Raw genomic sequence first — 27,158 nt, 5'->3', positions numbered from 1 at the left:
AAAATAGAACGTTTCAAATTGGCAGTTGTTTTTTTTTTTTTTTAGTTCTCAAAGTATTAACAAGCTGGCGCCACTCGGCGGTCTGAATTCCATATTTCCACATCAGCTTGCGCATGTGTGCGTAACTTCAGTGGGCAAGCCGCGTGCTGCCGGTTACCGAGCAAGTAGTTGTGGGCGGGCTTTGTAGCCAGTCAGCCGGTAGTTTTGAGTGTGTCGAAAGTCAAGGCGACGGTCCGATAGCCCTGCCATATACCTACACATTCACACATCGAATATTTCTCCACAAGAAATTCCGTGCACCTGATTGTGAGAGTCTCGGCCCTGGCCCTTTCGTCTCGTCTCCGTCTTGCCCACCGACGTCACATTGACATACAGAGTGTGCCCATCGAGCATTATTTTGGCATTCCCGCTACTGCGCGACTCGTCGTTTTCGCCTTTTTAAAGCGAGATACTTCACCTCACACATCAATATGGGCGATCAGAAGACTATACCGAATGGAGTAAAGTTCCTAATCGGTGGTGTCTCTGGGTTAGCTTTTATTCATTTTTTGGCTTCTCTGCTTATCTTTTCTTCTTACGTTTTATTATCTCGTGACGTGTAACTATAAGATCAAATCGTCGTCGTACGATTTCGTAACTTTTCATACGTAATATGTATTCTTCAAAATGCTACAGATATGTCTGTTCCACGTTACACAATATTCTAAGAACCGTTTTTTGCTTCAGTTAACGCAATTATGTTGATATGAAATACTGTGCCAAGAACTTTTTAACTTTAAATTGACTGGACAGAACTAAAGAAGATATTATGTTTGAAAAACTACTGTAAACCAGTACTCTTTTTTTTTTCTTTCAAGGACAGAACATAAATCCTATATGTATATTTTCAGTTTTTACGTAATATTTATGAAAATTTGGAATCGTTATTCTTATTATCTGTTATTCAACAACTGTTTTTTCGGTTTTAAAATCCATCTTCTCATTTTTCGAATTCTTTAATTGAATTTTCATATAATAAATGAATGTTCATGCAGAAAATTGAGTAATATTTTGATATTTCAGAATGGGTGCCACGTGTTTTGTGCAGCCGTTAGACTTGATTAAAAATCGTATGCAGCTAAGCGGCACAAAAGTTTCCACGATGTCAGTTGTGACTGGAATTATAAAGAACGAAGGTTTTTTCTCATTCTATGCAGGCCTGTCCGCCGGTTTAATGAGACAGGCCACTTATACTACTACCAGGCTTGGTATATACACATGGCTTTTTGAACTAGCCTCGTAAGTGTAGAGATTAAAACTTGATGGATTAACGTTAGATAATAAAAGATACCTGGCTTGATTAATCACGAGAGTAAAAGATACAGAAAACTTGTTGTCTACGCTCAATGACAAATCATATACTCACAACTTGCAATGAAGTTTTTATTGATAATCAGCTGTGCTAGATTCTATTTGTTTTCCTTTATTTCAATGACTTTTTTTTCAGCATTCTACTCTGCAAACTATTTCTAGTACAGTAGTTCACGCCTTAGCTTTCTGTTTTTCAGTATTTTAATCGAAGTATAATTGTATCAAAGTACACTTGGCGGGAATATTAGTATTTTCATTTAAACAAACTTTGACTTTCAACTCAGCAAAAATATCGTCCTATTGCAGAAAAGATGGCCAACCAAATTTTGTAACAAAAGCTGCGTTGGGTATGGCTGCTGGGTGCGTAGGTGCCTTTGTTGGAACACCTGCTGAAGTAGCTTTAATCAGGATGACTGCTGATGGAAGGTTACCATTAGGTAATTCTTTGGTAACGATTCCCAGGCTATGATTCAAAATGCTGTTCCAAGTTCAATATCAATTTGATATCATATCACCTGAAACAGATTTAGAATTGTCCATGTTGCACCTGACTCAAATTGTAATACTGAGATATATGTTGAAAAGAGTAATATTAATATATTTCTGAAGTGTTTTATTCTAGGTTGTATTTATAATTGTTTTACTATCTTAAATTTTCATTAGCCGAAAGACGTAACTACAAAAACGTCTTCCATGCTCTGTTTCGGATAATCAGGGACGAAGGTATTTTGACTCTATGGCGTGGAGCTATTCCAACAATGGGGCGAGCTATGGTTGTAAATGCAGCTCAACTGGCATCATATTCACAAGCCAAACAGGCTTTACTAGACACTGGTAAGAGATCTTGCTGTCGTTGCAAATACATATGTGTATTTACACTTTGTGTTGATATTTCGCGATTCGGTTCAATATTTATATTTATATTGACAAAGGTGTTCAACTTAAGTTTACCCAATCAATTTACTTATCTCAACTAGTATTTGACCTTAAGTATATTGTGTCTGCTGAATGAAACGTTCAGGCAATCTAATTTTAGTTTTGTCTTCTACTCGTTGAATGCCTGAAACGTTATTTTTAGTTAATCTGTTTTTTTCATTATGTAATACTTCTCAAATTTCTTTATGTTTTTCAAAACTTTTTTTTTTTTTTTTTTTACCACTATAAATTGAATAACGTTTATTTATTCTCCCAATCTTTCCAGGCTACTTCCAAGAAAATATTACGCTTCATTTTGCTAGTTCAATGATTTCTGGACTCGTCACCACAGCCGCATCGATGCCTGTCGACATAGCGAAAACCAGGTTAAAAATCTATCTAATCTTTGGCGAACTTGTAACAATAGTTTACTTGCTGTGATATATTTATGAACATTAATTAATGTTATTTACAGAACCTATTTAATATTTTTTTATTTCTAGAATTCAAAACATGAAGATTGTGGATGGCAAGCCGGAATTCAAAGGTGCGCTAGATGTCCTTGGTAAAGTTGTACGAAATGAAGGCCCTTTGGCACTTTGGAAAGGCTTCTTTCCTTACTACGCTCGGCTAGGACCACACACGGTTCTAACGTTTATTTTCCTAGAACAAATGACTGCTGCCTACAAATCTAGATTATCGTAATTTAGTGTTTAATAGCTGAGTATGTGTGCATCGTACATACTCAGAAATTAGAAACTCCGGTTCCTCTTCACCTGTTATTATCGATCACACTGAACGAGTAGAACATTGAAATTCGTATGTTTTTAAATATCATGTCTTTCTTTGCTGATTGTTTCATGTCATTACATCCATATGACATTTGTAATTACCTTTTTCAAAGTGATCATTTGATGTACAACCAAAACGGAAACAAAGAAGTCTCGATTTTCGATTTCCATTCTAATTTCTTGCAATATCATCTCCTATTCTCTGTATATATATATACAGATTGCACTTCCTATGCACAAAAATAGAATTTTATAATATACAGTTACACAATGATTTTATAATCAGTGTCAAATATATTTATCAATTGACAACATAGATGTGAATGGTGGGAGGTAAAGGTTGCACACTCGTCTTATATCCACTATTTTCCAAGCCCGTTGCAATTATATTCCGTGAACACATATTGAATTTATATACAGTACACTGATATAATGTTTGTTATCCTATAGCACACATATATTTCAAGCAAATACATTCTGTAACCATAAGCTACTGCCTAGGTGTTAGAAACGCCTAGATGTATACATATATACCCGTGATAATGTTACCCACTCAGAATTTATATCGCGTAAAACGCGATGATATAATTTTTGTATATGATTATTTTTTTAGTTCATCGTTATATTATGTATTGTTAAATATTTCAATGTTGTAAGAAAAGTCGGGAGACGTGTGGCTTCCATTTGTTGTACATATACAGATATATTATATGCGTGCATACACATGATGTTCATATATGTTGGAGGATGTTAAAGATATAATAAATATTTCATTTAGAAAACCTCGTGAATGCTAATATTTGGCGCGCAACCACGTAAATAAAATTATGAATTGTAAAGAAAGTCTTTAAAATGTATGATGGGTGAATGTAAACTGATAAAGTTAACATATTTCTACCAATTACTCCATCCTACGGACGATTTTTTATCACTTGATAAAATAGAATGACAAATGTGGATAAATCAATTTATCAAACTCCATTAGGTATCTGCTCCCTCATCCTCTTTGATCTGCTCTACGTGGTGTGGAAAACGGAGGAACAAATATTAGATATCCCAAAAGAATTGTGATCCATATTCCTACGTCGTGTTATTCATTTCACGAACAGCTGCCTGAGGGTGAGAACAGAGTGAGACGTGAAACGTCAGTTTGTCAGGTGTCATGCGTCTAGAAATGAAGTATGCGTACGTTATATTTATGTTATTTAATCTATCGCATGATGGAATTCAGCGCTAAGTTACTCGAATTATCACCTACACGTGTAAATACGTCTGAGGATTGTGCCTCCTGACGTATTATAACCAGTTTCTGAAACTTTGTAAATAAAGAGGTTATGTAGATAATTTAGTTTCAACAAGTCAGGTTTGGTCAGGTCCACTAACCATAAAACTACTCCCGCTAGTGCAATTAACGCTTTAAAATTATTAAATATCGTAGCTATAAATAAACCCACACAGAATGAGTGGAAAGTTAATCAAATCCTGTAATTATTCGTAAAACTAGAATGTACCGTCAGGCTTATGGTTATGCTGGATCATGTTAGATCACACTGGGAACGAGAATATGACTTCAAAGCGAAAAAATAGGGATGCCTGGGCTCCCACAGGTTTCGAAGAATGGGTGAGCAAACTAATTCTTTGTCAATTTTTTCAGTTATTTGATAAAAACCCTTTCACATTTCCATTCATCTATTATTTGCAAACATTTTTCAGGGTGGGTACATGGCGGCTAAAAAGGCGAAGCTGGAAGAACAGTTTCAGGAAAGAGCAGCAGTCGAGTTCAAAAATAACTCAACGCTTTTCCAAGGACTTTGCATATTCGTTAATGGCTATACGAAGCCGTCTGCTGATGAACTGCGGCTTCTTATGATGGAGCACAACGGTGTCTATCACCACTACATGCGCCCACGCATAACGACGCATATAATAGCATCAAATTTGCCGTATTCAAAGATCATGATGTATAAAAAAAGCCAAAACCCGTTGCCAATTTGCAAACCTGAGTGGATTACAGACAGCATTAAGGCTGGCAAACTGCTCAACTACCAGGATTATCTCCTGTACTCTAATCACACTAAAACCCAGCCCAAGTTGGCCTTTGCAGCAACTTCTGCCAAATTGGCACCAGAATTGGAAACCGACAAAGACAAAGCAATTCTGGATGATAATAGTACGAAGAGTAAGGAGGTAGGTCCAGAGAGTTCTAAACCAAATACAGTTTCTAAACAAGTCTCTCCTACAAAAGAGGGCGGAAGTCGGTCCGTCAACTCCACTAAAAATCCTGAGTTCTTATCAGAGTTTTACAATAATTCAAGGCTGCATCATATTTCTACAATGGGGGCCGTCTTTAAGGATTACATTAACGAGCTCAGAGATAAGAGTGACAAGTCATTCCCGGGACTTGAGAGTCTCAAGAAATTGAAAAGACCTAATCGAACACCAGAGACTTTGGATCCAATGAATTCAGACTCTGATGAAGATCTGATCGACTCATCCTTAGATGAGAAATTTGCGAAGCAGGAACCAGTCATAATGCACATTGATATGGACTGCTTCTTTGTTTCTGTTGGGCTGAGAAATAGGCCTGAATTAAAGGGTCTCCCTGTGGCCGTGACGCATGCAAAGGGCAACAAAGCTCCCCAGAATGCAAGCTCGCGTGAGATAGAAATGAAAATGTACAAGGAGAGATTTAAAGAGAAATTGAACAAGGGGCAGAAGGTAGAAGAGAAGGATCAGGAGTCGAGCACTGTGGCCGATAAACATTACGAAAATGCTTCTCTATCTGAAATTGCGTCATGTTCTTACGAAGCAAGGAAAGCTGGTCTCAAGAATGGAATGTTCTTGGGACAAGCATTAAAACTCTGTCCAGATCTTAAAACTATTCCTTATGACTTCGAAGGCTACAAAGAAGTCTCTTACGCTTTGTACGACATAGTGGCAACTTACACTTTGGACATCGAGGCGGTGAGTTGCGATGAAATGTATGCCGATTGCACAAAAATCATCTCTGAGTCCGGCCTGCGACCGTTGGAGTTTGCTGAGATTATAAGAAAACAGATTACTGAAAAAACTGGATGTCCCGTTTCTACTGGATTTGGTGGAAATAAATTACAGGCTAGACTAGCAACAAAGAAAGCTAAACCCAATGGACAATTTTACCTAGAGCATAAAGATGTTCGACGATACATGAGCACCATTAATATCAGAGACTTGCCAGGCATGTATTAAAACGATGCAGCGTGACTTTCTATCTTTCAAAACCATAACAACACTATTTTATTTATTTTTTTCACTCAGGTGTCGGCGCCACAATGACCCACAAATTGAATGGAATGGGTGTCTTCACATGTGCCGAGTTACAGAGCGTAGCCATACGGGAGTTACAGAAAGAGCTGGGTAAAAAAACTGGAGAAATGGTTTACAATATGTGCCGTGGTATAGATAATACAAAATTGAATTTGGAGCATGTAAGAAAGTCAGTTTCTGCCGAAGTCAATTACGGAATAAGATTTGAAAGTACGACAGATGCTGATAAATTTTTGAAACAATTATCTGAAGAAGTTTGCAATAGGCTTATAAAAGCCAATGTAAAGGGTAGATGCGTCACTTTGAAGCTAATGATTAGATCGAAGAACGCGCCCGTTGAAACGGCAAAATATATGGGCCATGGAATTTGTGATCATATAACTAGGTCTAAAAATCTCATTTCACCTGTTAATGACTTATCCATCATTGCTAAGTAAGTTTAAAATAATTTTCATTTAATCCGTGGTAATAAACCGCCCGAATCTAATTAAGCTTTATATTTCTTATTGTAGAGAAGTTCTCACTCTATGGAATCAACTTCAACAAATACCAGAGGATGTTCGGGGAGTTGGAATACAAATTTCTCGATTAGAATCCACAAAAAGTAGTGAAAAATCTAATCTAATGGCATTCATTAATAAAACGCAACAGCCTGGTTCCAAAAACAAACCAGAGATTTTGAGTATACAAAACGTCCCAAAAGAATCTAAACTTGGAAGATTGCATGGCTTTCTCCTTACTTCTAAGCAATGCACGCCAATTGCTAAGAGTACGGTCAATTCAACAAGCTTAGCTAGTTCTTTGCAGAGTACTCCATCAATTTCTAGTGAAAAAAAGGCAGTTACAACTTCCAACTCAGTTGAAAGTGGAGGATCTGCGATCAGTAAAGAAAATAAAAGTCTGCGACAAGCAACTTCTAGTATCAGTGAAAATGACAATCAGTTTATTGATCAACAGTTAAGATCTAGTAAGCCTGAAAGTAAACCTAATAATATTGAAGATCATCTGCTGATGCAGGAGATCGACGAGTCTGTGCTGGCAGAACTGCCTGAAGAAATTCGAAGGGAGATAACAGATGCTGCCAAGTCTCGAGTTGTAAAGAAGGTAAAGAATAAGCAAGAGATTTTACCTCCCATCCAGAAACATCCACCCGCGATTCCAAAAAGTCGGGAAAATCCTCCTCTAATTCAGAAAAAACAGGATGCTTATTTTAAGCAGTCGAAACCGAATATAGAAAAACCGAAGAAATCTGAGATGCCTCCAATTCAAGAAGTTGATCTTGCTGTCCTGCTTGAGCTTCCAGATGAAATTAGAAATGAAATATTGAACGAATATCGTGCTAAGGCAAACGAATCTAAACAACTTGCAATTCCAGGGTGCAGTGCAAATGCAATCAATAACGAAGTTCGTGATAAATCACCAATCGATGAGGCTAATCTATCGATTTCACAAGTTGATCCAGACGTTCTAGCAGCATTGCCAAAAGATATACAGAATGACGTTAAAGATTACTGCGCTTCCAAGAAGCTGGAGAAAAATACGACGTCTGCACAAATGAATAACAAGAATGTTTTGATTCCTAAACGGTTTGGAACGGCAACAAGCAAATCAACAGTGAATCAGAAAGCCACACGGTCAATTAAATCTAAAGTTAGTGATAATGGAAAGAGCAGTAAGACTAGTAAAAATAAGAAAAACATCTTAGTAAATAATACTAAAAGTTTGAAAAAGTCTCCCGAGCCAAAACAGCAAGTTTTAGATAATGATCCTGGCCCTGCAGCAGAGCTGCTAAAACTTGATACACCGGACATTGAGAGTAAGATTAAGGAAAATGCGACTGATAATATTATGTCATTGAGCATGGCAGCAAAATCTGGAGATCCTGAAGATCAGAAAGCATTGCTGAAACTTTTAGTCGAGGAATTAATGGATTTGTCATTAAAAGAGGTAGCTATGAATAATATAAGAATAGGTATAATTCAACTAGTATGTATCTATTGGGAATATTTTTCAAACTTGAATAGCATTGTTTCAAGGAATTTCAAAATTTTCATTAGGAACTTCTCAAACTAAATTTTTTAGATTTTTTAGGAGATAGATATTTAGAGGTAAACAAGAAGATACACTTGGCTAGACAAAGAGTAATAATCATCTATTTTTAATATGTTTAATGCATTATGACAGAAAAAAAATAATATTGGTACAATAATTGTGATGTGATAGATAATAATTAATAAGTTAAAATTGTTTTTTCTAATATTGGCCTGACTATATCAGTATTCAATGGGATTACGTTGCAGTATAATAAATATTATTATTTTTTTTTTTCCTTCAATTTCTACATATTTACACTGGATTATCAGATATTTGTAGTATATTCAAGTTTTTTTTCTTTCATCTCGAAGTCTCGTTCAATATCTATGTTGAATATATAATTTCGTAATAATAGCAATACAAGTATCAAGGCATCCATGCATACAATTATCTATTTTATTATTAACACAGTTTTCGAAGAAAATCAAAGCGACTGTCAATACACAGCTGGCTTTTTCTGTAAGTGTGTAAGAGAGAAACTGCTTGAGTGAAAATATTTCTTACTCAGTTTTATTGATATAAATTAACTAGTAAGCTAAAAGGAAAACGTACTTTGACGATCTACACATTTATAATATTAAATCCAAAAAATTTATCACAAAACTTTATATATTACCGTATTACGGTCATAGATCTAGCTAGGAAACGTAAAGCAACCGATAAATAAATTTAAAAACATGAGAAAAATATGTTATCATCATAAAATACTCAATTCACTCATTGCTAGAGTCTTCTTGTCACCATCTTAGCTCGTGAACTTAAAATTTCAATCAATATCTCCACAAATGGAAAAAATAGATATATGAAAACATCATCTAGTTGACTAATCCAATGATCAACATTTATTGATGATTTCTTTTACGTTTTATCAATCAGATTATTTGATGATGTAAAACATCGAATATTAATTCAACTTATTGATGATTACTAATTCAGAAAAATCTTTCAGGTCAAGATCCAGATTCAAAATTGGATATCTGAATCAGATTCCGTAAACGAGGTAGATTTTTTAGCGTTTACCACGTTTCTCAGCAGTCTACCCAAGGAAAAACGTATTGAAGATTTGCACGTTTTATTGAAGACCATGCACAGGTAAATAAAAACAAATGGATAAAAAATTAACAATTGAAAAGAAATTTCAAACATTTTTCCGATACACCCGATCTAGATTACAAATATTTCGATGCGTTTAGTTGCTATAAGAATTTGCTGTCGATAAAACTGTTAAGCCTTGATATTATTTACTAACTTTGTCCAGTTATTTAAAAAAATGTATTAGAACGATTAAACTTCTATTTGTTTACATAGATTCATCAGCAAAAGCAAACTTTGTGTTTGGCACCGAGCATACAGAAAAACTGTCGAACATGTCCAGCATCACATGTTGGCTACTTATGACAGCAGTTTAATGGTACCATCAATCGAGTGCGAACATGTTGCTTGCAGTAACGGTGAAGACACATAACATTATGTCAAATATAGGTGAATTATCATTAGATCAATCAAAGTAGCTTATACATCTTAATAAAGAAAGTCAAATTTGATATAAACATATACATAAGAAACACTTACCTGGCATATTTTTGCAGAATACTGTACGAATTTCAAGGTAACGCGATAACGTTATTCTGTCAGCCATAAGTTATTGTAATGAACGATATTTTTATACATGTATATTAATTTAAAAGACAAAAAAAAGAAAAACGGGAATTGCTTGCTATGTATTGGCAGGAAGTTGTTAACTTCGTATATATGTTTTTGTAATATATATATTTTTTTTTTAAATATAGGATTTTTTTCATTTCTTTCTTTTCTTAGTATTTTTTTTTCTTTTTTCTTTCTTTGTTGCTTTTCTTGTTGTTACGCGCAAGGGTGGTGAAAAAATAGAAAGGGGTAGAAGTTCAAGTCGAATCAACGTTGCTACTCCCACTCGGTTGTAGCTGGTGGTTTAGACGTCAGATCATAAAGAACTCGTGAAATACCAGGCACGTTTAATATTTCTGTTACCATTTTATTCACCACCTAGAAAAAGAAAACATTATATTTATTTGGCTGTTTCATTTTGTATAAAGGAAAACTAGATTTTGGGGAAGAATTCAATTCCAAGATTGAGTTCTTTCTTCTTTAGGTCTGATATGTTGGAACCGATCTGCATCATTTTTCTGTTAAAATTGCTATCTTTTGTTTCTTAAGTTTCCAGATCAGAATATAGTTTTACAAAATCCCAATGTAACGAATGAATATTTAAAATCGACGAACTTACATGCATGGGTAACTCGTTGCCAGGAATTGCTGGATGGCCAGTCATAAAATCGTTGGAACAGAATGGCCTTAAGACTATGGAGCGCTGGCATGAAGGTGCTCGAAGTGCGAGATCCCGATCGAAATGTACCGGGATCAGAACGACTGGCATCTGACTGATGGCTTGTAAACATCCGTTAGAAGCCAAAATTTGATTGGCTAGGTGGTCGGCCTGTCGTAAAGTAGCGACGACGTTGGCAGTCAGGTACGTTGGGGTAATGTCTGTCACCGGGTGATGAACCAACTCACCAAATATGTAGCAAACACGATTCACATTGTGACAAACGCGCGGTATAAGTCTTGCCAAAAATAACATGTCCTCCCAGTTTACTCCTTCTCCAGCAGTCTCTTTTACTGATAATCCAACTACGTAGCTATAACTTCGTCGGTCTCCCTAAATATTTTTAATTTGTGGAAATTAGTAATGAACCCGTTTCAGGATATCCAAATTGTAGTTAGGTTAAGAAAACCAAGTTCGGAAAATGTGTCTTACTTTTCTTCTATATAAAGACTAAAACAAAAAAAAAAAAAAAGATGTTTCTGAGGTATCGAATAAGTTATGGACTACATGGGCAGAAATTGAATTGCTTTCGCATGAATGAATCACGAAATTAAAAGTTTTTCATCATTTTAATAGATCATTTTAAGGAATATAATCAATTGTTTATGTAACATACCTGAACGCCAACGCTACGAACAGGTAGGAGCGTTGCGGCGACATGATGCCGACTTGAAACGCGTCTCAAGTGTTGGCGCTCAGCCTCGCCTGTTGCTCCTTCAACACGATTAAGCAGTGCATGTTTTTTTTGTAGCATTTGCTCGTATTCCGCCATTATTTTCACTATTACCTGGGTAACGTTGTACAAAATTTAATCAGATTATAGCACTCCCATCAAAGTAGAAAGGTAATGAGATATACCTAATTGTTTTGTTACACAAACAAGCCATGATACCTGCGTTTCTGAGAAATCTTTATCCATGAAGGGTTCGTCGGTGCAAAGAATTCGTATTGCTAATCCTGGTCCGGGAAAGGGATGCCGTGTAACAAGCGGTGACGGTAATCCTAAATCACATCCTAACTGCCTAACTTCGTCTTTATGAAAGTCCTTTAGGGGTTCGACTACGCGGCCTTGCGTCCTCAAGGCTCTTACTAATTCACTATCGTTGTGATGGGTTTTTATCGTGTCTGCTTTACCTGTGAATAATTTTTTTAAAAATCATATATTTACCAATGAGATATAAAACTAAACTAAGCGGTAGCTGACAAAAGCTGTAAAATTGAGGAATTTTTAGGCTATTTTTTTCAACTCACCGCTTACTAGACTACTGGCGCTTTCTATAAGGTCGGGCCTGAGAGTGCCTTGGCCTAGAAAAACCTCCTCAGGTTTAAGCCCCATTTCCATCATTGCTTCATTAGCAACCCTTACGAAAACGTCGCCAATTATTTTACGTTTCTCTTCAGGTTGTGCAGTGGCGCACAGCATCTTAGTTAGTCTGGTTCTTGGTCCTCCTAAGCAGACTTTGTTAGTGGAAGCACTGCTGTTGGTTAGATTGACATTATCCATTGGTACCGTCGTTGTACCCTCAAAAAACTGATGTGCGGCATTTATTACTCTTAACTTAAGTCCCAACTCAGCTAAACTTTGCTCTACGAATGGTGTTTCACCCTTTCGCATAAACCCATTGTCTATGTGCACAGCGATGACCTGCTCCTTACGCAAAGCCTTGTGAAGTAGCGCCGCACACACCGTCGAATCAACACCACCGCTCACAAGCAACTGCAAAGAGTAAGATAAATTCATTTGAGTACAAAGTGTCCAAATCAATTTCTTCGATTACGTACGAAATCGCATTATTGTATGTTTACCAAGACTTTGTTGTTGCCGACAGTATCCCTGATGTACTGAATGCACTCCGCTTCGCGACCTCGAAGAGTATAATTCCCTGTGAGGCCGGCAATTCCAAATAAAAAGTTGTGCAGCATAGTTTTTCCATTTGGTGTTAAATCTACCTCGGGATGGAACTGCACGCCATACAAGTTCATCTTGTCGCTCGCAATACTCGCCACAACGTTTCCCGATACAGCAGTCGATCGGAAGCAGTCTGCCACTCGGTCTATGCTATCTCCATGCGTGAGTAATACCATTTGTTCCTTTTCCAGCCCCCTGAAAAAACGAATAGTGAATCATCATATTTTATAATCAGCATAGTAGAAAATGCTACAAAATTTAGAACTCCCAATACTTACTTGAACAAAAGGCACTTGCTATCGACTTCAATGGAATATTGACCATCTTCTCGTCCCTCTTTTCTAATAACGGTTCCACCAAATTCTTTATTCATCATCTGCATACCATAGCATATACCCAATACAGGAATACCTATTCGAAAGATGTCCGCATCGTACCGAGGCGCATCTTCGGCATAAACAGAACTCGGTCCACCAGAGATAATAATAGCTCTGAAAAATCCAATTGGTGTATGAAAAACGCAAATGCTAAAAATGTATAATTGGTGGTCGGTATCGTATCAAATTTGGTACAAAGTATAAAGTGGACAGAATGCAGCGGATACTTACTTGTATCCTTTTTCCTTAAGGGTGAATGCAGGCGTGTCAAGCGGCATTATTTCGCTATGAACACAGAGCTCCCGAACTTTGCGATCGATCACCTTCCCATACTGAGCACCCGCGTCGAGAATAGCAACTCGTTCGTCAAACCCCACCACCCCCATAACGCCGTCGTCGACTCCGTTGTTTCTCTCTGTGCGAATCAACAGCCCATCTGCGCTTTTTTCCATGCCGGTGTTGCCGCTGTTGGTATCGCTATTGCTATCGCCACAGCAGCACTATAACCAAAGCGTAAATACTAGTGTGTAAAAAATGATGTATATACAATTTCGAGCAGTTGGAAATCATTTTGCAAGTTACGAAATATCCTCTAAAATATGATGAAATTGGGATTTTTTCCCATAATTCATCCGTTATTATACCAGAATATAGCACTTGTGCATTGCTCGTTGCATTGTTATCTCTGGTTGAATGAATTTCATCCGTTTGATACGAGAAACTTTACTTTATTCAAATTTTTAAAATGCATTTTTGTAGACAAACTGATGTCACACCCCACTTGAGCATGTGATGCTTCGATACTGACTTTACTACCACTTATCATCGGCATCAAATGCTTGGGTTTTCAGATTAGATTTCAATGATAGTACTTGCTAATCTAGACTACAGTGATCACTCAGAAAATAGACAAATGAGTTGACAAACTATATCTCGCTTTCATTTCACTCGGTGCATTTGTCTTACTATCTTACTCTAAATTGTGAAAGAAACATTCCCCTGCAGGTTTCTAAGTCAATAGAAAAATAATATAAATTTGGACTGCTGTATATAATCAATGATAACGACAGAAGTAATTCTGATGATAATTAATTCGTTCGGTGCAATTACAAGTGTTGAAACTTTGACGCGAGTTTAAAGTAAGGAACGACAAACATGAAGAGTGTATTAATAAATAAATACCGACAGACATTCCTCGACAAATATATTCACAACCCTGGGCATGATTCGTGTTGAAAAATTCTTGCTCATGTGATGTTTTGGAATAAATATGGCGTGAACGAGAACAAAAGAGAAACAACCAAGCCAAGTAGTTTTTAAAGAAATTTAATAGGTGGATAATCTAGAGTGAATTGCAATTTTCTTCAACACCTGTCAAACTCCGACACTCCGACCAAACGTCATACTACCTCTAACTAGTCCAAAAATAGACTTGCGAGAAAGCTTGCGGCACAGTTGCTATTATTAAGCAACTTGAATCTTCAACCGAGATGCAGTGCTGTAAGTACACGAGCAACAAATTATGTTGGTATCATTTGACGTTGTTCCCAAGTATCGGTTACTTAGTAAAAAATCATACGAAAAGTTTATAACATTAATAAATTAAACGAATGACTCTGCTTGGATGTGAAATGTATTTTGAATGGCACATATATAAACGTGAGATTTACTATGTCAGTCAGGAGTGAATGAAACTAATAAAAGTCACAATATTCATTATCAGATAACCAGCTGTGGCTCAATAGGTTATCACAATTGTGTCCCTGGAATAGAGTCGGCCTTATCATAGACAATATTGCTCCACTGATAAATTTCGAATCGAATGACATATCGATTAGGTGAGGTCTCGTCAATTTCGCTACTTTTACCAGTCGGTTTTCTTCTGCTTTGTTTCTGTTATACTCGGAAAATCCGCGGCGAGCGCGGTATCGTCCTAAAAAGTTTCACGCACACATAGCCGATGGTGGAATGTGTGGTGGTAAAAATTCGCGGAAAAATGTGGCCAATTCCGTGTTTACGCATTTTGTAACAATACGGAGTCTCGACGGAATATCGTGACAAAAACGAAAGATCGCCGAGGAAAGTGACTCGAAGGAACGAGCGGCGTGGAGGAAAAAATAGCGTAAATCTATGTGCATGTAATTTCTTGTCTTTCTTCTGTTCTTCTTTTTCGGAGTAAGATGCAGCCGATCATTGACAAGAGGTTCCAGGGTGAAAACGTGTGCCGATCAAGCGTCGTGGCTATTTTTCGTCGGGCATGCTGGTTCAATCGTGGTAATTTCCGTTGGGTGATTAGTAGAATTTTTGTACAAAGAAGGAACGCGCTGGATTGAATTGACGAAAACAAATCACCGGCCGTGAATATTTGACCACGTTTCGAAAACCGTTTATTATTGCCCACGTCTCGAGCTACGGGCGCTCGGCGTTTGCGGTCGAGTGATTTTTCTTCGTTGAACCGATACTCACCGTATGTCTTCAAGTATTCGGTTTTTCACTCACGAGTCACTGTGTAACGATAAATTAAACAGAGAAAAACAGAATATGCACTCTCGGAACAAGGCGGCCATTAATTCAGCACTGTGCGATGATTACTTGCATACCGAGTTGGGCGACTGCGTAACACGAAAAAAAAATCCCGCCATTAGATGAGTTTCCACTGTCTAGCTATTTAGTTAGCCGACACCCTTTCAGCGGCATGCCTTCATTATCGACCGAAACAATTCTTCCTTCAGTTTCTCGAATTTACCGCTAACAGAGAACGTGAAATTGATTATTCTTTTGATATCGAATTCTTTTGTATGGAATAAAATATAGGACCTCTAGATTTCACGTGAAATCGATTAAATTTTTACTTCTGTTTAAATATTTGTACATCCACACTGTTTCCTGCAGAAAAATGTTTGTCTGCTTGTATTGTTGATCGTTTAAGAGTGCATGTATATAAAAAGTCGACGGATACTATCCTGTAAAGTTATGAACATTAGTCGGTAATTTTGTGTTTAACCATTTGCACCTCGGTTCAAGCATGGGATCGTAGTTATAAATTTATCTGTAAGATGCCGCTAGGAACTTGATCAATTTATGCCGTTCACAGTGGCGATTTCGCAAACCACAGATGCCGCAAACTGGCTTTGAATTTTTTGATGCGGAGTTATGATAATGAGAAAAGCGGACAAACCGCATTTTTGACTGTTTTATTTTTACATTTGGTTAATCAAATCTTTCTACAGGCAAACAGCGTGTTTGTTGTATTTACGTTTCTACGGTAAGTTAAGAACGACGCCTATACTTATTGATTTATTTATTTATTTCAGCCACATAGTACAATGTTGAACATATGATATATTGATATAACACCTGTTCATAGGTCCAGTGTGGGAAAGAAATTTTTACAATTATGCGTATTAAATATCGATATCGCGCTTCAAAAAACTATTTATCTTCCCCTTTGCTCAACTGGATCGTTTGTTTGCTACAGAAATCTTAGTAATTGGCTTATGTGCCTCGCAACTCGAACGACAATCTTTCACTATCACTTTATCTCACCAATGACGAAAATTGATTAAATTTTGCCAAATTTTATCACCTGTTTCGATTCGGACTTTGATCCATTACTTTTTTTTCGAGAGAGAGAGATAGAATGAGAGAATGAGAGAGAAGGAAATACTTGCCATGCGGTCTCTGACCACTGTTTTTACGATAATAGTTAATGATTATTACTGTTATCAGATCATTTATAGATAACAACTCGTGTCTTCGGCTTACTTTTGAACTCTGCCGAACTGTATCGGCGTTCAATTTTTCAATTAGGAGGTTCGCGATGCTTACATAAAGACAACCGTGTAGGGTGAATGCTCTTCGAATGTATGACATATAGTGTATAAAACGTGTGTACGGTGGCATGTATCGCGATTGTAGCTACTAGATCGACCTTTGGAGATTTCCAAAACTTACACAAGTAACCGATCTCTACAATATTATACACAATTCTTTCGCAAAGTGTCCGTAGAAAGGTGAACGGTTAAATCCGTTCAACCCGGATTTGGCCCAAATGAGATATGAATTGCGGAATATCGCTTGCAGCCGATCGGTGTATAAATATATACACGGGTATAAAATGTAGATAGGTGTACAGCAGGCTGTCCATAAATCTAATCGCAATGCTGGCAACGTTTAAGATTTTATGTGTATAACTTTACGAACGGGTTGAGAATTAAAAGTGTATTGGTCATCGGAACGATCCATCGATTTGGATTCAGCAGCTGTTATTATATGTAGTTCGTATGTAACCATGACATGAAAACAAAACTTATGTCCGCGAGTGTGGGCAAAAATCTCTGTGTATCGGTATATCGATGTTTCAATTATCTTGAAAACTTTCATTCATTCTCAGTTTATTATGTACCAATACCTGAAAGTTGTCCTCAATTGAAAAACCCCTGAAACAAACGATGCAATTTAATTCTGGAGCCTTTTCTCGTGCTAAATCAATGCCAATAACGTTATTCGACAGGTTCCCTAATCTAATCTCGTTCTACCCAAGTAGTTTCCCGGTTTCTCGAATTCGGTCGGTAAAAGTTCGATACAGAATCCGAGTACAGAGTTTGAAAGTTTAATGTTAGAGTAACTTGAGCTTCGTTACAAAAGTAATTCTGCACGTATCGTGAAATTAATGAGAAACTTTCGTGCATCGATAGAACAAGATATTAATCCTCTGCGAATGTTTGTTGAGTGCGTCTATTTTTCCGCGACATTACTGGCTGAGAGAACTAAAATCGATCGATCGACACCGATTCAGAACCGTTCTCCGTGAGCGCTCAAGGATTTTCCTCGAAGCGTTGGTTTCTCGTAACCGATTCCGGAAAACGAGATCTAATCGGATTTCGGCGTCACTGTGCAGCCGAGGGTATAAAACTTATTGGTAGCGGCGGTGGCGAATTACTGCAGCGAAGAGTTTCCTGGAAAGCTTTTCGAATCTCCTGGAGTGACTAAGCCACCTGATCGCACGGTATTCGAATGTGTCGTATCGTACCGTCCCTAGTTTGCGCGACAGGTAGTTTCCAACTCACGTCACGGTGTAGTTAAAATACGATTAAACTGCAGCGTGTACGAAAAAACAGATTCCGAGAATCTCTAATGCCGCTATCTATAATTGAGTGAAAGAATCAAGTAAATATCCAGCAGCTATTTCTTTCAGAACCGGAAATCGATGCATACCTGTTTACGTCTTACTGTTATGCATGTATACGTGTCCGCGTGCGTGTATATCGATCCTTGAAAATTTATGCTGCTGTGCGGTACTCAATAAGACACGAGGCTTTGAAAAGGCGCTGATCAAAAGATCTGCAATGCCTTTTATCAGGCGAGAGTAAGCTGTTTTCTATACGCTTAAGTGCCGTGCAGGATAAATACATGGTGGAAGAAGAAAAAAATTTGTATAACCTACGTAGATACTCAAGGTCAACTCCGAATAAACGCAAGATTTCCGACAAGAATATACCAAACAAATAATTATATATCTTCAACCTACGTTTAAAAAATAAATATATATATATATATATATATTATCGTATACGTGTCATGCGTGTACAGACATTATTAAAAATCGAAAGGAGCACCTTCTGTTCATTTGGTGAGTTCGAAACGGTGAGAAACTGAAAATAACAACTGAAAATTTACCTATGAAGAATAAATTGACAGATAAACGAGTATATAATTTACTAGATAAACACCTTTAATGGCGGGAAATCATATTGTACATACATATACCATATGTATAACTACGCGATTTATCGCAAAGTTCGATCTTTTGACCTTGACCCTTGACCCTTTGTCCCGTGAACCACGTCACCGCTCGGGTTCCCAGAAAAAAGCAATATTAGTCTACATAGGTATAATATACATACATAGACGGTGAATAAACAGAAGAACGCAATTGAAAATTCGATTAATATTATCATCCTCCTTGTTCTTGCCAGTTTGATTAAGTCTCTCATCCAAGAACAGAATGCGAGTGTATATAAAGACGTATCAGAAAATACGATGTTGTTGTTGGAGAATTCGACGTTGTTGCCCAATAACATCATTGGCGAAATGTATCAGTACGGCATAATATAGCATGCATGCAACGAGAAATCTGCGTCACGATCAGCGTGCTGAGGAAAAGGAATAAAGCGAGGAGTCAGTCGTTCGCTTCGAAATTAATAGAATGATTGCGATTCGTTAATATTGATTTATAATATTTTCTGACCAACTCTCCACCCTATGATATTATTTCCATTGATTTATCGACGATTCCCAGCAAACCAAGTTATACGATTTCCATCGATTTCCGTACTGTATTAGAATCACAGGTCATAATAAGCCACTGGAATCAAGTAATTGTAAATAATCTAAACCGTTAGGAAATCATTCAAATTTAATGAAAATCGCTTATAACAAACAAACGATTTAACGATTGTACCGATTACTTTAGCGCTATCCGTAGATTCGATTACTAATGATTGGCCAATGATAGCCAATGATTTCAGCCATGCCAAATGCCTCCTGTAATTATTTGCAAGAATATTTAATTCATTCGAATTTCTTAGACTTGTAAATTTTTATTCCCAACCATAAAATTCATGATTTCCTATAGCGAACGGCATTTCGATCCGACCAACGTCGTCATTCTTTGATTTCTAACAATAAGTCCAAGGATTTCATTCTACTCAATAATCGAGCTCGCATGTCCTGATCGTGTATCAACGTCTTAATCGGTTTTAACGTTGAACTTTTAGCTTCCTGCTCGTAACTAATACTTAGCATCTGTACATTGAGAGAAATTTTTAGTTCCGGTTACCACAGAGTCCTTAACTATTTTTCATTTTTTACCACAATCGAAAAATATAGTTCGAGGTAGAAAATGAAAATTACTTTTCTATCCGTTACTGTTCTTTCTCATTACGATCGCTGTTGCTATATTTTCTTGCAACCGTTGCGAAAATTTAACACTCGTGCGACGATAAATTGACGTTAAAGCCTTGTTTAACTAAAAAAAGTCGAGTAAACCTCAGAAACTGATTTTGCGTTGCAATTGCCAAAAAAGGATCGACGATAGCGTAAAATGGTTAGGCGTACCTCGTTTTTCGTAATTCCAACAATATTCAAACAGTTTTTTTTAACAATACCTGTTTTACCGAATTTTTAAAGTTACCATAACAAATCACATTTTTCTCAGTGTAGTTATAATAACGCATACTCGCAATCAGGTGTCAAGCAGCAGGCACAGGCATGTTCGACTCGCTGTATACTCGATTCCCTTCGCGCCTCGAGGGCTAGACTTACACCCGTAACTGTTCTTACCGACGATAGAATGAGTCATCCAGGTACAAGCCGGCCAGCGATAAACATTCTTGGTGGAACTCCGTGCACGTCGTGACTCATCGGACGCCACGGGAGCGTGAAGCAACCCTCTTTTCCACCCACCTGTTGATCCGCCGAATCCTCCGCATCCCTCGCACCTTGCCCTCTAGGCTCGTTTTTCTCTCACCCGAGAACCAAGGGTGGGGGAGAGGATGAGGAAACGGAGATTGGCTTTATCAGATCGAGGAAACCTCCTGGGCCCCGAACCTCAGCTTGACTGATTCTCCTCGAAAAGGCGGAGAATCTGTTCGAATTTAATCAAGCTTTGACAGCTCTTTGTTTATGCATTTATTTACCTATATACCTAGATTGCATCAATGACAATGTGTTCCTAATTGACGATGGTAGCGTCTATTTAATTCCTCCCTTTTCACATACACACACATGCGTGTTTATGACCTTCTGTAAATGGTTCAGACTTTCCGAAACTCATTTACGATGATTCATCGAGAATATGTTATTTTAATACTTTTGAGGGTTGTAAAATTTAGCTTGAATTCAATGGACGGGAAAAGTTGGGAACGAAGAATTATATAGTATACATGAAATTGTATGTGCTCGAGGTATTGAATGCGGGTATTTTATGGCAGACGAACGTATAATCCATTGTCGACATCATCGATAGCCAGTGATTAATACTAACAGTTTAGTTACAAGTCACGTGATAGTATGTGCATAAATCAGACCTTATTATCATTTAAATGGAATAACGGTACGCAGTCTGGATACTTCTTTTACAAGTTATGCCACACCTATCGGAGTACGATATAATAGGTATAATACGATAAATTCAGTAATTTACTCCTTCGAGTTGTGCCGCATCTGAATTTTCAAACCTCCTGAATAGGAGACCCGATTTACAGCACTTGTCTCCTTCTTTTAATAAATATTGTCGCCGTCAATGGAACGACCAGCTTAAAGTTCAATCGGTAAAAGAGAAAACAACATAAAAAACAAAACGAGCAAGAAGAAGAATATGCGGGAAAAAAATTAATCTGCATCGCGATTAGCCGCAACAACATGTATTATATAATTCTACGGGTATAATGTTCGTGAGTCACACGCGGACAAGTACATGGTGAAAATTATACAGAAGTTATACACTAGCTGTACTATATTACAAAAGGCACGCTTCGCCGTACATAAATTTTAGCGGGCTTGTCACGTGCGATAGTAAATTTTGCATGTATGTGTCGCGTAGCTACGTATATAATATACACATGTATGTATCAAGTGATATTATATTTGGTAAAGCATCCGCAGAACTTCAAATTGGTAATTTCCGGTCCCTCGAGATCTTCGGGGAAGAGTCTGTCTGCGGTTGTTTCATTCATACGGGTGAACAAGGCGAGTCAGGTAATTGCAAAGTCTTACTAGGAATTCTGAGAAAGTTCATTCACGAGTTTAAGGATTTACAATTCCTGCTTCGCCACTCTGCGTATTCAACGATCACTTTTAGTTCCGGCTCCACGCGATATTTGTTCGATGAATCACTCGCATCCATTATACGTTACGGGGATATTATTATTGTTATTGTCGCCGCATGTGTAATTATTTAGCTTCTTCGCAACCGTCATCTCTTTGTAATCGAATCATTTTTCGATACGTTTCGATTTTTTTTACGGAAATTTCAACCTCGCGGTAAACATATTCATATACCAACAATTTTGCCGCCGGGTATAGTGCTCCAAGCATCTTAAATTTTTAGCATCTTAATTTTCTTGACAGGAAAACCTTCTTTTCATCGTAGTTATAACAGAAATTCAAATGCTACCGGTATCAAATCAACGAGTTTAACGATTTGAATATCCCCGCCTTAAACCAAAACAAGTAGTTGGTTGAAATTGCCTTCGTAAGTGTACACTTTTCTTCTCAGAAACGAGCTCATTCACTGCGAAACCATCGGCAGAGCACCACGTCTAAAATTGCTTTTCCTAATATGTGTCTTTTATTTTCTTTTTCGTGGGTAACATCGATTGATCTGCTCTTTCGGTAATAAAAGATGAGTGAATAATTGTTAACAAAACAATTCGAGACGTTAAAAGAACAAAGGTTCAAAGAAACAAATATAAATTAAAGTGAGAGACTATTTGAAAATGAATGAAGAAGAAGAGAATATTTAAAAATGAATAAAGAAAAGTTAGATAAACAATTTTAATGAAAGAAAGACGATTTATATTTACAATTTTAATCTGTTTCACCTGTTGATCGATAATTTGTTTACATTGTGAGCGAATGGTTGAATGAATATATAATATGTTGTTCGGATTTTGCTATAAATTTATATAACAAAAATAAAAGGAATGTTTGCAATTTTTCTACAACATAAAATCTTTTTCCAATTTATTTTTAAGATTCAAACCTATATTAAAACGCAGCTTTCTGACACTTATTGTTGGATGGATACGAAAAGGCAAATCATAAGTAAAGTATTATGTAAAGTTCAGACTAGGATTTTTGGATTTCCTAAGGCTACTGAAGCTATTAGTTTATTCGTTGCAGGTCTGTTACTGGGTTGTTGGAGCAAGTGATTCACGAGGTTCGGTGACATATAAATACAGCGAGTGAGTCACCGGTAGCTTGCTTCCTCGCGATATACACGAATTTTTCTTTTTCTTTAATGAAACACCAGAGTTGTAAAAAAATTCATTCAACTTTACACTTTCGACGGCTATCATCGTCCAGTAATTTATAGAGGCGAGAAGAAAGGGTGATCAAAATTTTATCACGCACACGATACGTTACCTAAATGTGATCGAGGATTTTAAGAGTGAGATTGACCGCCTCGGTTGCGTTGGCTGTTTCCGATGATACTCGATTTTCAACGGGATTCGTGAATTGAACGAGTATCAAAACCACTGCGATGACGTACTTCAGTTTCTGCATTTGAAAATCGGTCGGAAATGCATACGGGATAAATGCGTGCTACCGATCGTGGAAAAAGAATATATATGTTGAAACTTGAATAAGTTACCCGAATAATCAGATTCGCGTCTAACTTCAGGAAACGATGGCAGTCGAAACGTAGCATCCTGAGCCTGACCTGTCTCCGAAAAATCTGGAACTAGAGGTTCGAAAGTTGGTAAAGTGTTAGAATACCTTGAGAATCGCAAACATCAAAATCGGAACTCAATTGTTACCTCCGTGAAAGATTCGTCTTTCTCAAAATCCAGTGGATCGATTTCGTCTATCGCCGCAACAAATCGATCAGCTTCCACCTGAATTTTGTATCCTTTAACGCAATACTGCGTGATTCTTTCCACTCTGGAAGAGGAAATGAGTGATTTGTAAGGATCAACTAATTGCAACTCACTTTGAATTGAAACTGTGTACGTAGAGCCAATTTTGGTGAATTGTGCGAGTAAAAGGCAGAAGAGTATGGAAAGTATAGCCTTGCGAGAATTTCAGGATTTCAATTCTGGAGTGAAAGAATCTTACGACAAACTGTGTAATCGATAAGGCTGACTCATTGTCATCGTAAAACCATATCCACTATGATTCTCGCTAGTTAATTCCTCATCAACACTTTGTAATTTCCCTGTTTCTTTCGCTCGGTCAAAACCTCAGATTTACAAGCTATTTACAAAGCTTATCTGTTTTCGCTTCCTCTATTCCGACACGGTAATTATGAGTACTTCGGATAAGTTGTACTGAATAAATAAACTAACTATACGACACAGAATTGTTTACAATGGAACACGTAGATTACGATCAGGAACTTGATACCTGTATATGTTCAGCACAACGTCGTAAAACTCCTTGCGCCAATCGATCGAATTTAGACTGGTAGAATTTACCATGAGAAACAAGTTTGCTAGGATAATAAGGGTTTCGGTTTCGATCATTATCATACTGTCGAGGCCCGTGAATTCGGCCACCCTATGAGAAATGGCGAACAGAGATGCGTGGCGACGGTTTAACCTCCTCAATTCAGCGACCCCTGAATTAGGAACGCACATAATTGCCAAACGTAATGATCAAACAGATAAAATAATGGCAGTTCGATCTTTTCGCCCTCACCGAAGCCTCTTCTTCTTGCTGTGTATCCACGGAGTATGTGGCGAAGCTCCTTCAACTCGTGCCGAAAGAGCAACATCGCTTGACCGAGAAATTCCATGGCTGCTGTCGGAACGAAGTTCAGCCAATAAAATGCTATCATTAGACCACGAAAGCCCTGAAACACGAGGCAATTTATGGATTGTATAAACTTATTTCTAATGCCAATTACGCACCTCCCAGTCGCTCCGATACGAGGATGCACTTTGATGGAGGGTGGCAGCCACTACGTGCAGCAATATCCGTCCAACGGTTCCACATATATCACCACCCCAAGTGGACGATTGATCCAAACGAGCCAGCTACCGATAAGTAAGAAATTTATTAAGATCTATCGGCAATATTTCGCCTCAGTGATACATCGAAACGTGGCCAATTCGAGTCATGGAACGTTGGCCGGTTAATGAATGTGATTCTGAGGCCACGATTGAGACCATTTCTGATTATATGCTGTGTCGTTAGTAGGAATGAAACACAATGGGAACTTGAAGTTCAGCTCCGCTTACTTCTCGATATACGGTTTCCATTTTACTTCTTCTAAACAGGCAGCGAAGTTGAATGAACAGCGTTACTAATACAGCCGCGTCAAAGAAAATCAGATTCACTACGCAGTTTACTACATTGGCACACAGGTCGGTGGAATTCTTCCCAGTTATCACTAAATACGATAACGTAAGGCTGTAGCAAAGATTAAGGATGCCCAGTGTCCAGGCTGAGCGTGGACCGATGTACTTTCCAGTGTAGCCTTGATTTACACCAAAAATGCTCGCCTCCAGGAGGACGAGGTCCAAGAAACGCGCTTTGGGCATTACCGTGAAGTTTGGCATTCGTTTTTCTGAAGTAGCGACCGGTTTGTGGAACTATTCGCGAGGAAATGTAAGGAACCTGCAGTGCGTAATGGAATCGCTCGGGGCGGACTCGAATTTCATCGATTACGAGGAAATTGATGCAATCAAGCCAATTTCCAAACTGTACAGTCACCGTAATTTTGACGATTTTATATTGTCGTGGGAAAAAGTACCGCAATTTATCGCCTCATTCCCGGCTGATCGTTTTGACGGAATTGTGTAACCTGGATTTCGTTATTACGTATCCAATTGGTCAAGTTACCGCCTGCAGCATCGATATTCAAGCCGTCTGAATGTAATATTCAACGTTTCAGGTGAACATAGTGGATTCCAAAAAGCCTCAATCGTTATTTACCCGTCCACTACTATCGATCATGCTTCGCAATCCACACTTCGTAGCAACGAGCTGTGACTCATATGCTTATGCCGCATATTAAGCGCGGAAAGGAAAAGCGCGGTTGAAAGAACATTCTAGAATCTCGGCAATGGAAAAGGTAATTATGTTACCAAAAAAGTCTGCAGGATAGATCGTATACTCCAAAATTCCATAAATTTTTACCCGAATAAAACATAATTAGAGATGAATGCCCCGAAGGAAATGCTGTCAGGATTAAAAAATAAGAATCCTGTGATAGTTAAAAAATTTATTTTATGATTAAGTTTTGATTATTTTTTGAATGCGGCTATCGCACGGTTCAGCATCAGGTTCCAATGGTTGAAATTGAAACCATAGAGGGTTCTCCCAGCAACCAGATCGAAAATTTGCGAAACGGTCTAGAATCAGAATCGAAATCATCCCGCTTGCAGATTCCCTAGTTTATATATTACGTGAATGGTAAAAATTTCCGCACGTTTCAAGTCTCGTGACAATTTGTGTCACCGAGCGAGTCATCCGTTGAGTAATAAATAAATTGAGATCGGTGAGGCTGTGCATGTATACATATAAGTATAACATGTAACGTCACTGGAGTAAACAGAACCCGACAAGCGCGTCATCTCTTACTTGGTTGGTACGTTTACGTCACTTGCCAGATGTACGGTCAACCAACCAGTTATCCACTCTCTTCGAGTCCCCTTTACGCGGTAACGATTTAATGACGACGTCACTCCCTTCGCTGTCCTCTTGACTCATTCCTCCGACTATCGCGTGCTGCCCGCGGATATTATTACGTGTGTATGTATCGACGCGTGACCCTGTAGCCAGATCGAAGAAGAGAGAAAGAGAGAAAGAGAAAGAGAGAGGAGAGACCAGAAAGCGAGTGGGATGGATGGTCTTGCTTGGAAGCTGATCAAGTACCACGCTGGGCGCAGGTCAGAATTTTTTATCTCACTATTTTTCATACCAAGTTGCTCTCCCTCCTGTTTTATCGCTGGTCTTGTTCCAACGGCAACATGTATCAGTCCGATAGTTTTACCACTTCTGAAAGTTTGCCTACTGCCATTAAATTCAACCGGAAAATTTTACACGGCGACTTAATTTGATACAGTCTTCGCTTGAGAGTACCTATGGATTGTAAATAGATTGTTAAGTCGATGGTAACTTGTTAAGACGAGTACTGCACTGCTAATTGGCTTCTAAAGATGTAGCCCCATAGTAATGTCGGTTGCTATCTACGTCTAATTTCATATGTAAACGCTTCTTCCAGTAAGAGAAAGTTCATTATGCTGCATGTTCATTGTGCTAAACATGCAGACGTATACGTTATGTAGCTGTCAAATCGAATCCTTTCAATACTAATTGGCGTC

The 27,158-nt window shown here is 37.8% G+C and overlaps 4 protein-coding genes and 1 long non-coding RNA gene across 16 annotated transcripts; 2 read left to right on the top strand and 3 right to left on the bottom strand.

Annotated features, from left to right (window-relative positions):
- The first annotated feature begins 146 nt into the window (after positions 1 to 146).
- LOC124310307 (mitochondrial 2-oxoglutarate/malate carrier protein-like) lies at positions 147 to 3,838 on the top strand. Of its 2 annotated transcripts, XM_046774242.1 has the most exons (7): positions 147 to 394; positions 428 to 529; positions 1,063 to 1,278; positions 1,657 to 1,787; positions 2,014 to 2,184; positions 2,552 to 2,651; positions 2,769 to 3,838. In XM_046774242.1, the coding sequence occupies exons 2-7, from the start codon at positions 471 to 473 to the stop codon at positions 2,968 to 2,970; spliced, it is 879 nt and encodes a 292-aa protein (XP_046630198.1). In that variant the 5' UTR covers positions 147 to 394; positions 428 to 470; the 3' UTR covers positions 2,971 to 3,838. The 2 variants fall into 2 exon arrangements, with proteins under 2 accessions (XP_046630198.1, XP_046630113.1); XM_046774157.1 differs by having other exon boundaries at positions 148 to 529.
- On the bottom strand, positions 3,175 to 4,366 carry LOC124310449 (uncharacterized). The gene is made up of 2 exons (XR_006909674.1): positions 4,315 to 4,366; positions 3,175 to 4,224 (listed from the first exon to the last, which is right to left on the bottom strand). It is a non-coding gene; the product is annotated as an uncharacterized LOC124310449 (long non-coding RNA).
- LOC124307203 (DNA repair protein REV1) lies at positions 3,983 to 11,054 on the top strand. Of its 7 annotated transcripts, none has more exons than XM_046770737.1 (7): positions 3,983 to 4,175; positions 4,561 to 4,677; positions 4,770 to 6,273; positions 6,354 to 6,795; positions 6,875 to 8,309; positions 9,406 to 9,548; positions 9,765 to 10,323. In XM_046770737.1, the coding sequence occupies exons 2-7, from the start codon at positions 4,594 to 4,596 to the stop codon at positions 9,919 to 9,921; spliced, it is 3,765 nt and encodes a 1,254-aa protein (XP_046626693.1). In that variant the 5' UTR covers positions 3,983 to 4,175; positions 4,561 to 4,593; the 3' UTR covers positions 9,922 to 10,323. The 7 variants fall into 7 exon arrangements, with proteins under 7 accessions (XP_046626693.1, XP_046629131.1, XP_046625022.1 ...); XM_046773175.1 differs by having other exon boundaries at positions 4,117 to 4,241; positions 4,601 to 4,677; XM_046769066.1 differs by having other exon boundaries at positions 4,156 to 4,241.
- Positions 8,494 to 15,727, bottom strand: LOC124310093 (GMP synthase [glutamine-hydrolyzing]). Of its 5 annotated transcripts, none has more exons than XM_046774013.1 (9): positions 15,571 to 15,727; positions 13,336 to 13,604; positions 13,006 to 13,218; positions 12,625 to 12,922; positions 12,070 to 12,535; positions 11,711 to 11,952; positions 11,435 to 11,605; positions 10,720 to 11,151; positions 8,494 to 10,478 (listed from the first exon to the last, which is right to left on the bottom strand). In XM_046774013.1, the coding sequence occupies exons 2-9, from the start codon at positions 13,554 to 13,556 to the stop codon at positions 10,377 to 10,379; spliced, it is 2,145 nt and encodes a 714-aa protein (XP_046629969.1). In that variant the 5' UTR covers positions 13,557 to 13,604; positions 15,571 to 15,727; the 3' UTR covers positions 8,494 to 10,376. The 5 variants fall into 5 exon arrangements, with proteins under 5 accessions (XP_046629969.1, XP_046630006.1, XP_046629693.1 ...); XM_046774050.1 differs by lacking the exon at positions 15,571 to 15,727 and adding an exon at positions 14,476 to 14,559; XM_046773737.1 differs by lacking the exon at positions 15,571 to 15,727 and adding an exon at positions 14,287 to 14,469.
- Positions 15,728 to 23,029: 7,302 nt separating this feature from the next.
- LOC124310298 (uncharacterized) lies at positions 23,030 to 25,373 on the bottom strand. Its single transcript, XM_046774109.1, has 4 exons — positions 25,185 to 25,373; positions 23,649 to 23,900; positions 23,483 to 23,572; positions 23,030 to 23,388 (listed from the first exon to the last, which is right to left on the bottom strand). The coding sequence occupies exons 1-4, from the start codon at positions 25,371 to 25,373 to the stop codon at positions 23,254 to 23,256; spliced, it is 666 nt and encodes a 221-aa protein (XP_046630065.1). The 3' UTR covers positions 23,030 to 23,253.
- Between the last annotated feature and the right edge of the window lie 1,785 nt (positions 25,374 to 27,158).

Source organism: Neodiprion virginianus, chromosome 1, assembly GCF_021901495.1.
Source record: "Neodiprion virginianus isolate iyNeoVirg1 chromosome 1, iyNeoVirg1.1, whole genome shotgun sequence".
Classification (NCBI taxonomy): domain Eukaryota; kingdom Metazoa; phylum Arthropoda; class Insecta; order Hymenoptera; family Diprionidae; genus Neodiprion; species Neodiprion virginianus.
Note: the sequence above shows the minus strand (reverse complement) of the source record. Positions and strands in the feature narration are given on the sequence as shown.

Bases quoted from the DNA above. Each gene is read 5' to 3' on its own strand.
- LOC124310307 (XM_046774242.1), top strand. From the start codon at position 471: ATGGGCGATCAGAAGACTATACCGAATGGAGTAAAGTTCCTAATCGGT. The intron at 2,185-2,551 runs GTAAGAGATCTT...CAATCTTTCCAG, and splicing joins ACAGGCTTTACTAGACACTG to GCTACTTCCAAGAAAATATT. The intron at 2,652-2,768 runs GTTAAAAATCTA...TTTTATTTCTAG, and splicing joins GTCGACATAGCGAAAACCAG to AATTCAAAACATGAAGATTG.
- LOC124307203 (XM_046772358.1), top strand. From the start codon at position 4,594: ATGTTAGATCACACTGGGAACGAGAATATGACTTCAAAGCGAAAAAAT. The intron at 4,678-4,769 runs GTGAGCAAACTA...AACATTTTTCAG, and splicing joins CCACAGGTTTCGAAGAATGG to GGTGGGTACATGGCGGCTAA. The intron at 8,310-9,405 runs GTAGCTATGAAT...AAAATCTTTCAG, and splicing joins TGGATTTGTCATTAAAAGAG to GTCAAGATCCAGATTCAAAA.
- LOC124310093 (XM_046773737.1), bottom strand. From the start codon at position 14,355: ATGAGCAAGAATTTTTCAACACGAATCATGCCCAGGGTTGTGAATATA. The intron at 13,605-14,286 runs GTATTTATTTAT...CTTTGGTTATAG, and splicing joins TTGTCGAGGAATGTCTGTCG to TGCTGCTGTGGCGATAGCAA. The intron at 10,479-10,719 runs GTAAGTTCGTCG...TTCTTTTTCTAG, and splicing joins GCAACGAGTTACCCATGCAT to GTGGTGAATAAAATGGTAAC.
- LOC124310298 (XM_046774109.1), bottom strand. From the start codon at position 25,373: ATGCCCAAAGCGCGTTTCTTGGACCTCGTCCTCCTGGAGGCGAGCATT. The intron at 23,901-25,184 runs GTAGTAAACTGC...AATTCTCGCAAG, and splicing joins CCACCGACCTGTGTGCCAAT to GCTATACTTTCCATACTCTT. The intron at 23,389-23,482 runs GTAACTTATTCA...TTTCAAATGCAG, and splicing joins ACGCGAATCTGATTATTCGG to AAACTGAAGTACGTCATCGC.